Source organism: Mastigoproctus giganteus, chromosome 13 (genome assembly GCF_048544385.1).
Source record: "Mastigoproctus giganteus isolate SK-2022 chromosome 13, ASM4854438v1, whole genome shotgun sequence".
Lineage (NCBI taxonomy): Eukaryota > Metazoa > Arthropoda > Arachnida > Uropygi > Thelyphonidae > Mastigoproctus > Mastigoproctus giganteus.
In genome coordinates this window covers 5,453,393-5,469,190 of record NC_143587.1, presented here as the reverse complement: position 1 = coordinate 5,469,190, position 15,798 = coordinate 5,453,393, and the positions used below count along the sequence as shown (strand labels likewise).

The window sequence follows — 15,798 nt, the reverse complement described above, 5'->3', positions numbered from 1 at the left end:
GGACAGGTATTTCGAACGAACGGAGGGGTGAAATGGGAGTGGTTTTTTTTTTTTTTTTTTTTTTGCTGATGCTGAATAAGCTTGCTTTCTTGCATCATATGCCCCTGCTAATGCTAATACTATACTTCTAGCATTGGTGTACATGCAAGAATACATGCTCCTACTCCTATTCCTAGTTACCCTAACACATCCCATATACCCACCTATTTCAGGATGACTGCCATCCGTCCCTGAAACCCCAATATCCCCACGCTCCAGGTCGCTACTTATTATAATAGAAGTTGTGCAAGAATCACCTTCACCTCTGCCTATGGCTACTGTTAAACTATTAGTCCTTGTATCCCCCCAAGCTATCAGTTTTCCGACCCACCTAACACTGCCTCGATAGCATCAGCAAATATTCTTGCACCCTTTTTATTTAAGTGTATCCCATCCCTATAGAAGCAGTCTCTCCTGTTAACAAGTACAGTCCAAACTGAAAAAAATTCTACCCCTTGAGCCTTGCACATTCTTTCCAGGGCCGAATTGATCGACAAGGCTCTCATCATATACTCTCTTCTATCGTGTCTGGGCAGAATTACAGACACTTTCAAATTCAACCCTAATTCTCGGCTTTTGTTCAACGGTGACCTGTACTTGTTAAGTAATTCTACCGGTCTCCTACTCTTAATATCATTAGTGCCAACGTTTACAACTATATCACCTTTTGTGCCATTAAAAGATGATATCTGCTCTACAACGTCATCAACCTTTGCCCCTGGCAGACATACCCTGGTCCTGTTCCACCTATCCTTTTTACAAAACATGTTTCCCGTTTCCCTGACAATAGAGTCACCAACAACTACTAGTTCCTGTGGGACCAGCGCATTGTGCTTTGGGGGTTGCTGCTGTGTTGCGTGATGACCAAGTGCAAGCTCTGGTGTTGATGTGGGCAGCTGAGAGCTTGATGGGCCCCTCAATTTAGATCTTTCGAGGGCATCCATCCTGTCCTTCAAACTCTCATATAGTCCCATAACAACGCTGAGTTGTCGGCTGATTTCCTTACACTCCTTACATCGTGCACACACACAAAGACATCCCCCATGGCAATATCATGTTCCGTTCCAGAGAGTTCGGCAAACATTTCACAAGCCGCACATTTTTTTAGCCTCTGATGCGTTGGAGAATCGCCCCCCTCCCCCTCCCCTCTCCCCACCAGTCAGCACTCCTGCCATTTTGTGCCCGTTGCTTTGCTACTCTGGTTTGGGGCATGATACTTTAAATTAATTAAATGTCAATACTACGCTATCTAATAGAAACAGTGAAGCGTATTACTCTATAAATTGTACGTTAGAGCTACCTAACTAATTCAATTAAAATTTGAATTCCCTACCACTATATACAAAAACAGTGGCTACAAGATTCGAACGAATGTAAAGTGCATGTGGGAAGCAGTAACCCTAGAGTAATGTATCAACTGTGTGGTACTGCACTGACAGTTGTAGAGAATGTAAAGGACCTCGGGATAATTGTGCAGGTAGATATGACGTTATCTGAGCAGTGCAGACAGTCTGCAAGAGTAGCTCATGGTGTCTTGTCAATGATATACAGGAATTTTTTTTGGAGGGATAGGGGATGATTATCCTCTTGTATAAGACAATGGTCAGGCCTCACTTGAGTACTGTATACAGTTCTGGAGGCCTCATTTTAGGAAGGATGTAGTGCTCCTGGAGTGAGTGCGGAGAAGGGCAACAAGATTAGTTGCAGCCATCCATTCACTTCAAACGTTTGCCTGAGGTTCAGCCTTGAATTTATTTAAGGCAGAAACTCAGACAGTGTGGTTCTGCCTTAAATCCACTTCTGAGGACAGCTTAATTTATTAAGCTTTCTACTTCTACGACAGATGAAAGTTTGTTCCAGCAATCAGCCACATGCTAACTAAAGGCAAACTTCCGCACATCTGTTCTATAACTGTCTTTCTTCAATTTCAATTTATGTTCCCTCAGGTGATTAATCTGAGGGAAGGGACAGAATCCCATCAGCATTGAGCTTGGTTAAGCCATTCAAGGCCTTATACATCTCACTCAGATCACCTCATAGGTGCCTAGTCACCAGACATTGTAATTTGCAAATCTTAAGCCTTTCTTCGTAAGAGCAACCCTGTGTTCAATTTGCTAATTTTGTTGCCCTTCCCTGTACTTGTTTCAGCAGTTCTACATCCTTCCTAAAATGAGACCTCCAGACCTGTATACAGTACTCAAGGTCCACACCTTGAGTACTGTTTACAGGTCTTTGCCTTATACAAGGTGTTAATCACCTCCTTATCCCTGCTTGCAAAATTCCTGTAAATCATTAAAGGAATGATTCTTTCATAACTGAGAGCAAAGTGGACAGTCTGCATGAGCTACTCTTGCAGACTGTTTGCACTGCTCAGAAAACTTCATGTCTGACTGCACAATTACCTCCATGTCCTTTTCATTCTCTACTACCTTGAGTGTAGAACCACACAGTTGATATTTTACTCTGAGGTTACTGCTACCCATTACATTTGTCAATGTTAAACTTCAGTTGCCACCTCTCGGCCCATCTGCTTAACGTTTCTAGATCTCTTGCAGTAGCATACTGTCATTAGTGTCATTAACAACCATGCCAACCTTTGTATCGTCTGCAAATTTAGACATTAAGACTAACATACCTTCATCAATATCATTAATAAATAGAGAAAGCAACAATGGACCCAACACTGAACCCTGGGGGACTACACTAATAAAATTACTCCACAAAGAGCAGTGTCCATTGATTACCACTCTTTTTTTTCCCACTCACCCATCCCTTTTTCCATAGCAGCATTTTTCCATTAATGCCATACTGCTCCAATTTGTTCAGCGGTCTTCCACGTGCAACAGTATCAAAAGCCTTTCTAAGATCCAAATATATGATATCAAAGTTATTCCCTGCATCCAGTTCCTTTGTGACCACATCATAGTATCCAGTCAAATTGGTCAAGTAAGACTTTCCCTTACCAAACCCATGCTGTGTCCAAACTATAATCAAAGTATTGTCTAGATGATCCTGCAGTGCTTCCATTAATTTCCTCAGAACAGAAGTTAAACTAACAGGTCCGTAATTATTTGCATCACTCTTTGATCTGCCTACATGAATTGGTGATACATTTGCACACCTCCAGTCCGTGGGGACCTCTCCTGGAGTCCAAGGAAGCTCTCATAATTATGGCTAAGGATTTGCTTACTTCCCTTGCTGCCTCCTTTAATATCACTGGTTAGATCCCATCCATCCCAGGTGCATTTTTTATGTTTATCCTCAACAATTTCTCCACCACTTTGCTCTCAGTTAATAAAAAATCATCTAGCTCACTACCATAGTTCAATACACCCTTGGTATTCCCCTCTCTGAATAACTCCCCATGTGTAAATATAGATGCAAAATACTCATTCGGTTTGTTAGCTACCTGAGCAGGATCATCAACAGTTGAACCATCGATATCAAATGGACCAATCTGATTCATCCCCTTCCTTCTAAAGTAGTTACCTTTATGAAAGCAAAAATCCTTCCTGATGGTGTTACCTGTTTGAGTAAAGCCCACATTAGCACACTGTGATCATTGCCACCTAGTGTTTATTTTATCTGCAAATTCTCAATACATAAAAATGACTACTGATAATCAAACCAAGTGTATTTCTCCTTCTTGTTGCCTTCTGAACATGCTGGTGTAGAAAACAATCATCCAATAAATCCACAAAAGCCTTGCTAGTGTGTGAGTGATCAACCCACAAGTTCCAGTCAATATAGTCAGTTAAAATCCCCCATTAAAAGATAGTCTGATTTACTGGCCTACCCTATTGCTCTGTACAGCTGTTCATTATACTCATCAGTGTCATTAGGCCTGTAGCACACTCCTGCTCTTAGTTTTTCTTTCCCAGTGTTATGTCTCACCAAACTGACTCAACACGGCACTGTCCACCCATGTCAACTGGATGCACTTCCTCAGATTTTGTGTTTTTCTTAATTAATAGCATAACCCGTCCTTCCTTCCTATCTTGCCTATCCTTCCTGTACACATTGTACTCCCTAAATTCCAATTCTGCATTCCTTATATCTGTGTGACACCATGTCTCTGATATCCCAGCAATATATTCCTTTGAAGTTTTGACCAGCATCTCAAATTCATCAACTTTATTTACTACACACTCCTCGCATTGGTGTACATACATGTATACATGCACCTGTTCTTATTCTTAGCTACCCTAACACAACCTATGTATTTGCTTGTTCCACAATGACTCCCAGCAGTCTTTGAAATCCCTGGCACCTTGTTTTCCAAGCTGCTGCTCATTCCGATAGCAGTGCAAGAATCACTTTGGCCTCTGCCAATGGATAATGTTAATCTATTAGTCCCCAAGCTAGCAGTTTTCCGACCCACCTAACACTGACTCATTAGCATCAGCAAATATTCTTGCACCCTTTCTATTTAAGTGTATCCCATTCCTGTAGAAGCACTCTCTCCTGTTAGCAAGCACACACCAGGCTGAAAAAAATTCTACCCCATGAGCCTTGCACAGTCTCTCAGAGAAGAATTGCAGACACTTTCAAATTCATCATCCCTAACTCGTGGCTTTTTTTTCAGCATTGATCTGTATTTGTTAAGTAATTCACCGTAATTCTGCTCTTAATATCATTGTTGCCAACATGTACAACAACATCACTTTTAAGGACACTTTTGTGCTCTCAAAAGGTGATAACAACATCATCAACCTTTGCACCTGGCAAATATACCCTGGTCCTGTTCCACCAACAGGACCAGGGTATTATGAGGCTATTATAACATTTCCGTCCCTTGCCTGTCTTTGATATATATTCACAAGTCTTTATAATAAGACTTATTTTTATTCAAGAAAGTTTGAGTACAAGGTCTTCAGAAATGTATACTTTTACAAGTGAAGGTTACTGTGACTTTTTGACACCCTATGATTTCTTCTTTTTCTATAGTGAAAAGGAAGAAACCATAAGTTTTTTAATAGATAACCATAGATGTTTTGGAAAAAATATTTTATGCAGGATGGAACTCCACATGCACACATACATTACTCAGCTGGAAAACACTTTGTGCCACATTTGATGATTACCACAATATTTCCTGACATTTTGCCAATGGTTGGCCACATTGCTATTCAGACTGTATCCATGTGACTTCTGTTTATGTGACAGGGCAGGACATGTTAAGGCAATATTCAGTCTCAGACTGACCCAAAAGAAAGCACCATGGGCATGCTGCCAAAATTTTTCCATGGGCAGTTAATGCTTTGTCAGCTGTGTGTGACTGCAGGCAATTATCCACAGAAACATAGCTACTGTTGTGGTGTAACTTTTTAACTTCTTTACATGTGTATCTTTCATTTCTGCATGGTCTAGATAATCTCTTATTCCAGATTTTTGGGAAATTCATAGTTTTTCTACTTAAAAGCAGCCGAAGTAAGCACAGCATGCTTTAATAATTATAACTTATTGTTTTAACATAAATTAGTTATTTGGAATGTTGTTTTTTTATTAAACTGTTCTTTTAATAATGGTAAAATTTTTAATGTATAATAATAGCATTTTCAAACCTTTCAGTGTAACCTTTCTTGTGGTGTATATAGTTTTGGTCTGTTGTGCAAGTGTCAGGTTTGTATTTTTTTTTTTTTTTTTTTTTTCTAGATTTTATTTATCCTTTTACCCAATTCTTATGGAAAATTAACCGATAAAAAAAAACTTCTGATATAATTTTAAAGGTATGAACATGCCGTTCATACCTTTAAAATTATTTATTGTAATGTAAATTTTTTGTTATGAAAACATTTATTCATTTCTGAACTTGAAATCGAAATATGAACACTTATGTATGGTAAATAACAGATTTAAGTACTTGAAATGAAAACAAGTCCCTATGTAAAGCTAATAGTCTAAAAGGCTAATACTGTATTGTTTCACAGCTGCTGCCTTGTCTGCCTCTTTAGTGATTCTTATCCAGCTCTTACACCATTAAAAAAAACACCAAAAGTTTGACATTTTTTATGATGGTATGACAGCAGGATTACAATCACTAAAGAAGCAGAGGAAAAAAAGCATCTGTGAAATGTATGATATTTGACATAAGCAATAGATGCTAAACTTTACACAGGTGCAGTGTGTTATATGAAGTATTTATATCAAGCATTTATATAAAAATAATCTGTGCAACATGCTGTTTAAACATTACAGATTTATTAAAATAAAGGTCAACTGCTTTGAGTAGAGCTTACAAATTTAATTTGTAAGTAATTTGTTTTGTAAATAAAGTGCAATGAAATTTAGAATAATGGACAATTTAACCCTGAACTGGTGGCAAGTGGCCTGACAGGCGACCCTCAGAAATAATGATCCCACATTAACCATTGATTTGTGATTAAAATTTTTTTTATGGTACTAAATATAGACAACTTTTTACTGCAATATTTTTTGAAGTGATTTATAATGATTTTTGGACCATTAAAACATTAGGTGCTGATATTCACACTATAGTTCAAGGTTACTTACTTTTCCTCTCCCACTAATTATGTAAACATCTACAAGTGGTTTTGAAATATTTGTTATTGCTTTTGCTTAGAAAACAAGAACACAAAATTCAATATTTGCTCAAGTTATGTACTACTCTTCAGGAAGCAGTGGATGTACATTGCAAATTTGAAAATTAAGTGAATAATAGTATCTAATAATATACTGTATATATAATTTTTTTAAAAAGTATTTGTATGAGTAATAAGCAGAAATAAATGTGCATGTTTAAAATTTTGCATGCTTAACAGTCATTTATACTAAAATTGGTGAGTCCAATAGATTTGTGTTTATATTTTGTCTTAAAACTTTTTTTTTAGAAGTAATTATTTTGGAAAATAATGTGTAAAAAAATATATTTTTTTTAAATATTTAATCTTTTTATTACAAAATAAATAATTTCCACACAGTAAATATTGCAATTCATTAAGAAAGGATGAACTTGATTGTTCATCCTGGTATTATCAAAGCAGAATTCAAAAAACCCAAAATTGTGTTTGCTACAATTAGGGGGCACTACCAGCAGTAGGTTAAGAGGAGCAACCTGGTCATACATTATGGGCTAGCTTTAAAACCTTTCTCTGCACCAAAGAGAGTTAATCCAAAACAGAACTTATATTGCTGCTTCCGTGTAGGTTCTATATTTATTTTCAGAACAAGAACAAATAGAAGTCAGTTGTATTTCTTCTGGTGGGTCTGGCTAGGGTAGATAGTACCCCATTGGATCTGGCTTTTGTGTTGGTTGTAGTGGATATCCTGGCTGTCTTTATCTTTCTGTACTTCTGTGGGTGCTGAAGTTGCTCTACTTCCAAGTTCATTTATGCATGGAGTGTGATGTTGTTGGCCTACATTGGAGTATTTATGTGATTTCATTGTTAGCACATCTAGACTACGTTAAATAACCAGGGTTTCTTTGAAATTTTTATTACTGGGGTGGTCACTGTCAACAATTATTATTATTATTATTAATATTCATATGATGCAAGGAAGCCTGAGGCTTATGCTACACCAGGAAAAAAAAAAAAAGTTCCCAAATAACCCTGAGAGAGAGAGAGAGAGAGAGAGAGAGAGAGAGAGAGAGAGAGAGAGAGAGTCAAAAGTAGAAGGGAATCACCAAGAAAGAGAAGAATGATGATATCCAGCTCAGGACCCTGGGTGTGCCAAGCCCACACTCACCAGATGTGAGCCTGGGGTTAAAATGTTGGAGCTGCAAAGGTTTAAGGCATAGTTGTTGCCAGTTCTCTGGAAAGAGACCAGTGTCAGAATTTGTTAGATTAAAATTACCAGTCCTTTAAGTCCAAAGCCTCACTGCTATAATATTAACCACATAGTGTACGAAAGTAACTTGCTTTTATTGTACTTGACAAAAATTATTAGATAAAATAAATTAATTAACGATAAAAAGAAACTTGCCTATGGGTTCCCTCCTTATATAGGTGACTGTCCAATTGAACTGAATTTCCCAAGCCGTTAGTCTCAACTACTGATAGAGGTAACTTATTCCACTAGTTAATTTGCTGGCTAAAAGAAAATATCCTACAATCCATTCTTCAGTCTCTTTCCTTGTAATTTGAATTTATGATTTATGATAATTTATTATTCTGCAACTAGTTGTGGAATCATAATTTTAAATCCTTTCAGGAAGCTAGACTTTTTTTTTTTTTTTTAGGTGCAACCTCCATGCTTGAACATAGTATTCCAAGTACGGTCTTACAGTAGGGTTATGACCCCCCCCCATCATCTATACAAGCAAATGTTCTACAAATCATCAATAAGACTTCGTGAGCCTACCTTCCCACCTGTCTATATTGCTCAGAATTCCCAAATCCTTTTCCTTTATCGACATCATGTTAACTATAAAACATTTTAATTTATTGTGTTAATTTTACCTATGCTCAGAGTGTGATTTACCTTTCACCCATCAGAATGAACTTCATACACTCATAACTTATCAGACAGTGACTGCGTGTCAGATGTTTTTAAATTTTTAGCAATTATTAATTAATATAATTAGCACTCCCCAACTTAGTAATACTCAACTTCTGTAAATTCAACTTCATGTAAGTTTTAGCCGGCCGGTGTAAACTTTAAAAAAATCGTGGAAACGTATTTTGTATTGAGTAGGAATAAATGGAGGGATTGTGAAAACATCGCAATGTGAACCCAATAACATATTGTTTTTTTGGTAATTCATTCCAAGACCTTGGAAGTTGAAAATTTCATTATATTAGCATTAGCATTAGTAGAGGCATTTGATGCAAGAAAGCAAGCTTATGCAGCATCAGCCAAAAAAAAAAAATAAATAAATAATAAATAAATAAATAAAAAATAACCACTTCCACTTCACCCCTCTGTTCGTTTGAAATACCTATCCAGCTGAGCCTTAAACTTATTTAGGCTATCAACTTCTACGACAAGGGATGGAAGTTTATTCCACCAACCAACCACCCGCTGGCTAAAGGCAAATTTCCTCACATCTATCCTACATCTGTCTTTCCTCAATTTGAATTTATGCCCTCTCAGGTGATTATTCTGAGCAAGAGGAAGAATCCCATCAACATTGAGCATGCTCAAACCATTCAAGGCTTTATACACCTCTATCAGATCACCTCGCCAGTGCCTAGTCTCCAGACGCTGTAATTTGCAAAACTTAAGCCTTTCTTTGTAAGAGCACCCCTTTGTTCCATTCGCTAATCTTGTTGCCCTTCTCTGTACTCGTTCCAGCATCTCTACATCCTTCTTGAAATGAGGTCTCCAGACCTGTATACAGTACTCTAGGTGTGGTCTGACCATTGCCTTATACAATGGAATAATCACCTCCTTATCCCTGCTAGAAAAATTCCTATATATCATCGACAATACACCATGAGCTACTCTTGCAGCCCGTCTACACTGCTCAGAAAACTTCATATCTGCCTGCACAACCACCCCCAGGTCCCTTTCATTCTCTACCACTGTCAGTGTAGTACCACAGAATTGATACGTTGCTCTGGGGTTGCTGTTTCCCATATGTAGTACTTTACATTTGTCAATGTTAAACTTCATTTGCCACCTCGAAGCCCATCTGCTCAACCTTTCTAGATCCTGTTGCAGTAGCATAGTGTCAGTAGTGTCCTTGACAACCCTGCCAACCTTCGTATCGTCGGCAAACTTGGACATTAAGCTTGATATACCATCATCGATATCATTTATAAATACAGAAACAATAATGGACCCATTACTGAACCCTGAGGGACTCCACTAATAACATTAGTCCACGATGAGCAGTGTCCATTGATTACCACTCTCTGTCTTCTCCCCCTCAACCACCCCTTTATCCACAGCAGCAATTTGCCTCCAATGCCACACTGCTCCAATTTGTGCAGCAGTCTTCCATGTGCAACAGTATCAAAAGCCTTTCTAAGATCCAAGTATATAATATCAAAGTTATACCCTGCATCCAGTTCTTTTGTGACTGCATCATAGTATCCAACCAAATTGGTCAGGCAAGACTTCCCCTTAACAAAACCATGCTGTGTCTGAGCTATGACTGAAGTCTTGTCTAGATGATCCTGCAGTGCTTCTTTAACCAGTGCCTCCATTAATTTTCCAGGAACAGAAGTTAAACTAACAGGTCTATAATTATTTGTGTCGCCCTTTGGTCCTCCTTTGTGAATTGGGGTTACATTTGCACATCTCCATTCCATGGGTACTTCCCCTGAGTCCAATTTTGAAGCAATTTGCCTCCAATGCCACACTGCTCCAATTTGTGCAGCAGTCTTCCATGTGCAACAGTATCAAAAGCCTTTCTAAGATCCAAGTATATAATATCAAAGTTATACCCTGCATCCAGTTCTTTTGTGACTACATCATAGTATCCAACCAAATTGGTCAGGCAAGACTTCCCCTTAACAAAACCATGCTGTGTCTCAGCTATGACTGAAGTCTTGTCTAGATGATCCTGCAGTGCTTCTTTAACCAGTGCCTCCATTAATTTTCCAGGAACAGAAGTTAAACTAACAGGTCTATAATTATTTGTGTCGCCCTTTGGTCCTCCTTTGTGAATTGGGGTTACATTTGCACATCTCCAGTCCATGGGTACTTCCCCTGAGTCCAAGGAAGCTCTCATAATTATGGCTAAGATTTTGCTTACTTCCTTTGCTGCTTCCTTTAATATAACTGGATAGATCCCATCCACCCCAGGTGCCTTTCTTGTATTTATCTTCAACAATTTCTCCTCCACTTTACTCTCAGTAATTACAAGATTCTCTAGCTTACTGCCAGAGTTGAATACACCTCTGGCATTCCCCTCGCTGAATAACTCCTCATGTGTGAATGTCGATGCAAAATATTCATTCAGTTTGTTAGCTACCTGAGCAGGATCATCAACAGTTGACCCATCGATATCAAGTGGACCAATCTGATTCATCCCCTTCCTTCTAGAGTTTACATAAGTAAAGAACTCTTTGTTGTTTTTCTTTGCATCCCTTTCCAAAGATTTCTCGTAATCTGCCTTCGCCTGCCTAACCTCCTTTGTAACTTGGTTACAGATCAACTTGTATCTATCATAGGCTTCTGTGTCACGTGTTAATTTGTATGTATCCCATGCATTTTTCTTCTCTGCCATATGTCTCATTAGTTCATCTGACATCCACTTAGGCCTAAACCTTGAACAATATTTCTTAGTTGGTATGTAAAGCCTAGTAGCTTCCAAGATAAGTTCTTTGAATGCTTCCCATTTTGAATTTGCTGTTGGTAACATCATCAGTTGGTCCCACTGTATAGAACTTAAATACTGTCTCAGTCCATCGTAGTCACCTTTACGAAAGCAATAACCCTTCCCTTTACCCCTGATGGTAGTTACCTCTTTGAGTAAATCCCACTTCAGCACACTGTGATCACTGCCACCTAGTGGTTCATTTACCTGCAGATTCTTAATGCAAGAAGAATCACTACTGATAATCAAATCAAGAGTATTACTCTCTCTAGTTGCCTCCCGAACATGCTGATGTAGAAAACAATCATCCAATAAATCCACAAAAGCCTTGCTAGTGTGTGAGTGACCAGCCCCCAAATTCCAGTCAATATCTGAGAAATTAAAATCCCCCATTGTAAGACTCTCTGATTTACTGGCCCACTCTATTTCCCCGTACAGTTTCTTATTATACTCATCACAGTCATTAGGCCTATAGCACACTCCTACTCTCAGTTTTGATCTCCCAATGCTTATGTCACACCAAACTGACTCAACACTGCACTGTCCAGCTATGTCGACTGGCTTCACTTCCTTGGATTTTATGCATTTCTTAACTAATAGCATAACCCCTCCTCCCTTCCTACCTTGTCTATCCTTTCTGTAGACATTGTGCTCCCCAAATTCCAGTTCTGCATTCCTTATATCTGTGTGACACCACATCTCTGAAATCTCCACAATATCTGCCTTTGATGTTTTGAGCAATACCTCAAATTCATCAAATTCATTTACTAAACTCCTAGCATTGATGTACACGCAAGTATACATGCACCTGTTCTTTTTCTTAGCTACCCTAACACAACCTATGTGTTTATTAGTACCCCAATGATTCCCAGCAGTCTCTGAACTATCCTGCATCTTATTTTCCAGGCTGCGGCTCACTCCAATAGAAGCAGTGCAAGAATCACTTTCACCTCTGCCAGTGGCTACTGTTAATCTATTAGCCCTTGTATCCCCCCCCAATCTAGCAGTTTTCTGACCCACCTAACACTGCGTCGATAGCATCAGCAAACATTCTTGCACCCTTTCTATTTAAGTGTATCCCATCCCTGTAGAAGCAGTCTCTCCTGTTAACAAAAATTCTACCCCTTGAGCCCTGCACAAACCTTCCAGGGCCGAATTGATCGACAGGGCTCTCATCATCTACTCCCTCCTATCGTGTCTGGGCAGTATTGCAGACACTTTCAAATTCAACCCTAATTGATGGCTTTTTTTCAACAGTGACCTGTACTTGTTAAGTAATTCCGCCGGTCTCCTACTCTTAATATCATTAGTGCCAACCTGATAAAAGGTGATATAGTACAACTATATCACCTTTTGTGCCTTTAAAAGATGATATCTGCTCTACAACGTCATCAGCCTTTGCCCCTGGCAGATATAACTGGGCTATTTAGTGTTCCCGAGTCTAATGGCCATTCAAGCAAAAGCAACAAGTATTTTATGATTATATTAAGGATAGGTGTGGTGAACCCCAAGTCAAGTTCGTGGCAAGCAGTGGGTGCTTTAATAGGTTCAAGCATTGTGCTAGTTTCCACAATGTTAAATTATGCAGTGAAGTCACCAGTACCGATTCTGCAGCAGTAGAGAAATTTTATGATAGGTTGGAAAAAAACTCCTAAATTTCCCCAGGCCTCAACTTTTGCAGCAGCATACTTATCAGCTGGAGAGTTAATTCTGGCAACAATCAACACTCGAAAGGTAAAACTTGCCGATGTTATGCCTGTCCCCCTCCCTTTTTTTTTGTAATTGCATACTTTTGTAATTTTTCCTATGCGTGAGATAAAAAAAATTGAATAAATAATTATATTTACACGTTCGTTAACCATTTCTTTTTTGCTTCAATCAAATTTAGCATGCATAGTTGCGAGTGCTGCATAAGCCTTTAGGGAAATTCCAACTTATGTAAAATTCGACTTAATGCAGAGTTCCGTGGAATGCACCCCTTACGTAAATCAGGGAGTGCGTGTATATTTAATATTGGACATATATTTTTAGTGGGTATTTTTTTTTTTTTTTTAAGAAAACCCCAAAGACGAAAGGTATTAAAACCTATAGTACTTAGTACCTGCTTGGGTTGGAGGTTGAGAAGACGAAAGAAGATATTTGTTGACATTAGACTTGAACTTCTGTAGACTGTAATTTTCAGGAAATATATGTGAAGAAAAGTTGTTCCAGAAAACGGCAGTTGAATGAATAAACAGGGAAGATGAAAAGTTGGTTCTGTGAGTTTGAAGTTGGACAGCAAATGGATTTTGGCTGGTGGTGGCACATGTTCAGACTGTTTTGAAAGAGAGCTGGAATTATAGAAGCCAATTCAGAAGAACAGTGCCCGTGGAAGTATCTGTAGAAAAGGCATGCAGCAGTAACAGTACGTCTGTGAGACAGAGTGGATAGACTCTGTTAGAGAGGAGTCATTCATTAACCTAACTGCCATCTTCTGAATGGAATCTAGAAGCCTGAGAGAGGTTTTGGGAGCACCGCCCCAGATGTGGGAACAGTATTCCATTTTAGGCGGATTTGCAATTTGTACAGAGTAAACAGCTGTTTGGAAGAAAGGTAATGCTGAGAGAGAAAGAGAAAACCAAGTTTTTTAGATGCAAAGGAAGAAATATTTGTAATGTGCTTGTGCCAAGAGAGATTAGAAGTCAGGGTAATCCCCAAAAGAGATATATCATTTTGCCTAGAAATCAGAGTGTCACCAAAGATAAGCATAGGAGCAGAAGAATCGTTTTTGTGAGATATAAGACAGGACTGAGTTTTAGAAGGATTGAAATAAACTAAGTTGTCTTTGCCCCACTGGAGAATTACCTGGAGACCGGCATTTAAGGAATTGGTAGCAGATATTTGAGAAGTTGAAGCTGATTGAGCAGGGCAAGGTTTTTCAAATGGAAAGTGGAATGCAATGTGCTATCATCGGTGAAACTATAGATAGAATGTCCAGTCAATGGAAGAAGGTCATTAATATATAAGAGAAAAAGAGTGGGAGAAAGAACTGAACCTTGGGGGACACTAACTTCTCCATTAGGCACCTACGCGGTGATCTGATTGAGGTATATAAGGCCTTGAATGGGTTGAGCACGCTGAATTCTGATGGATCCTTCCACTTGTTCAGATTACGAACCTAAGGGGGCATAAATTCAAATTAAGAAAAGACAGATGTAGAATAAATGTGCGGAAATTTGCCTTTAGCCAGCGGGTGGTTAATTGAAATCTGACACAAGTAATTATAGACCTGTGAGCTTAACTTCTGTTCCAGGAAAATTAATGGAGGCACTGGTTAAAGAAGCACTGCAGGATCATTTAGACAAGACTTCAGTTATAGCTCAGACACAGCATGGTTTTGTTAAGGGGAAGTCTTGCCTGACCAACTTGATTGGATACTATGATGCAGTCACAAAAGAACTGGATGCAGGGAATAACTTTGATATTATATACTTGGATCTTAGAAAGGCTTTTGATACTGTTGCACATGGAAGACTGCTACACAAATTGGAGCAGTGTGACATTGGAGGCAAATTGCTGCTATGGATAAAGGGGTGGTTGAGGGGGAGAAGGCAGAGAGTGGTAATCAATGGACACTGCTCATCGTGGACTAATGTTATTAGTGGAGTCCCTCAGGGCTCAGTGTTGGGTCCATTATTGTTTTCTGTATTTATAAATGATATTGATGATGGTATATCAAGCTTAATGTCCAAGTTTGCAGATGATACAAAGGTTGGCAGGGTTGTCAAGGACACTACTGACACTATGCTGCTGCAACAGGATCTGGAAAGGTTGAGCAGATGGGCTGAGAGGTGGCAAATGAAGTTTAACATTGACAAATGTAAAGTACTACACATGGGAAACAGCAACCCCAGAGCAACGTATCAACTCTGTGTTACTACACTGACAGTGGTAGAGAATGAAAGGGACTTGGTGGTGGTTGTGCAGGCAGATATGAAGTTCTCTGAGCAGTGCAGGCGGGCTGCAAGAGTAGCTCATGGAGTATTGTCAATGATATACAGGAATTTTTCCAGCAGGGATAAGGAGGTGATTATTCCATTGTATAAGGCAATGGTCAGGCCACACCTAGAGTACTGTATACAGGTCTGGAGGCCTCATTTCAAGAAGGATGTAGAGCTGCTGGAACGAGTACAGAGAAGGGCAACAAGATTAGTGAATGGAACAAAGGGGTGCTCTTACGAAGAAAGGCTTAAGTTTTGCAAATTACAGTGTCTGGAGACTAGGCACCAGCGAGGTGATCTGATAGAGGTGTATAAAGCCTTGAATGGTTTAAGCATGCTCAATGCTGATGGGATTCTTCCTCTAGCTCAGAAAAATCACCTGAGAGGGCATAAATTCAAATTGAGGAAAGACAGATGTAGGATAGACGTGCGGAAATTTGCCTTTAGCCAGCGGGTGGTTGGTTGGTGGAACAGACTTCCATCCCTTGTGGTGGAGGTTGATAGCCTAAATAAGTTTAAGGCTCAGCTGGACAGGTATTTTGAACGAACAGA

The 15,798-nt window shown here is 39.0% G+C and overlaps 1 protein-coding gene across 2 annotated transcripts in view; it reads left to right on the top strand.

The window, feature by feature from the left end:
• LOC150075736 (protein lifeguard 2-like) overlaps window positions 1–15,798 on the top strand; it is a 165,622-nt gene that overhangs the window by 76,729 nt on the left and 73,095 nt on the right. For both annotated transcript variants that reach the window (XM_090387424.1, XM_090387425.1), the window contains exon 6: window positions 5,611–5,661. In XM_090387424.1, coding sequence (XP_090243550.1) covers window positions 5,611–5,661 — 51 coding nt within the window. The remainder of the gene's footprint in view (window positions 1–5,610; window positions 5,662–15,798) is intronic.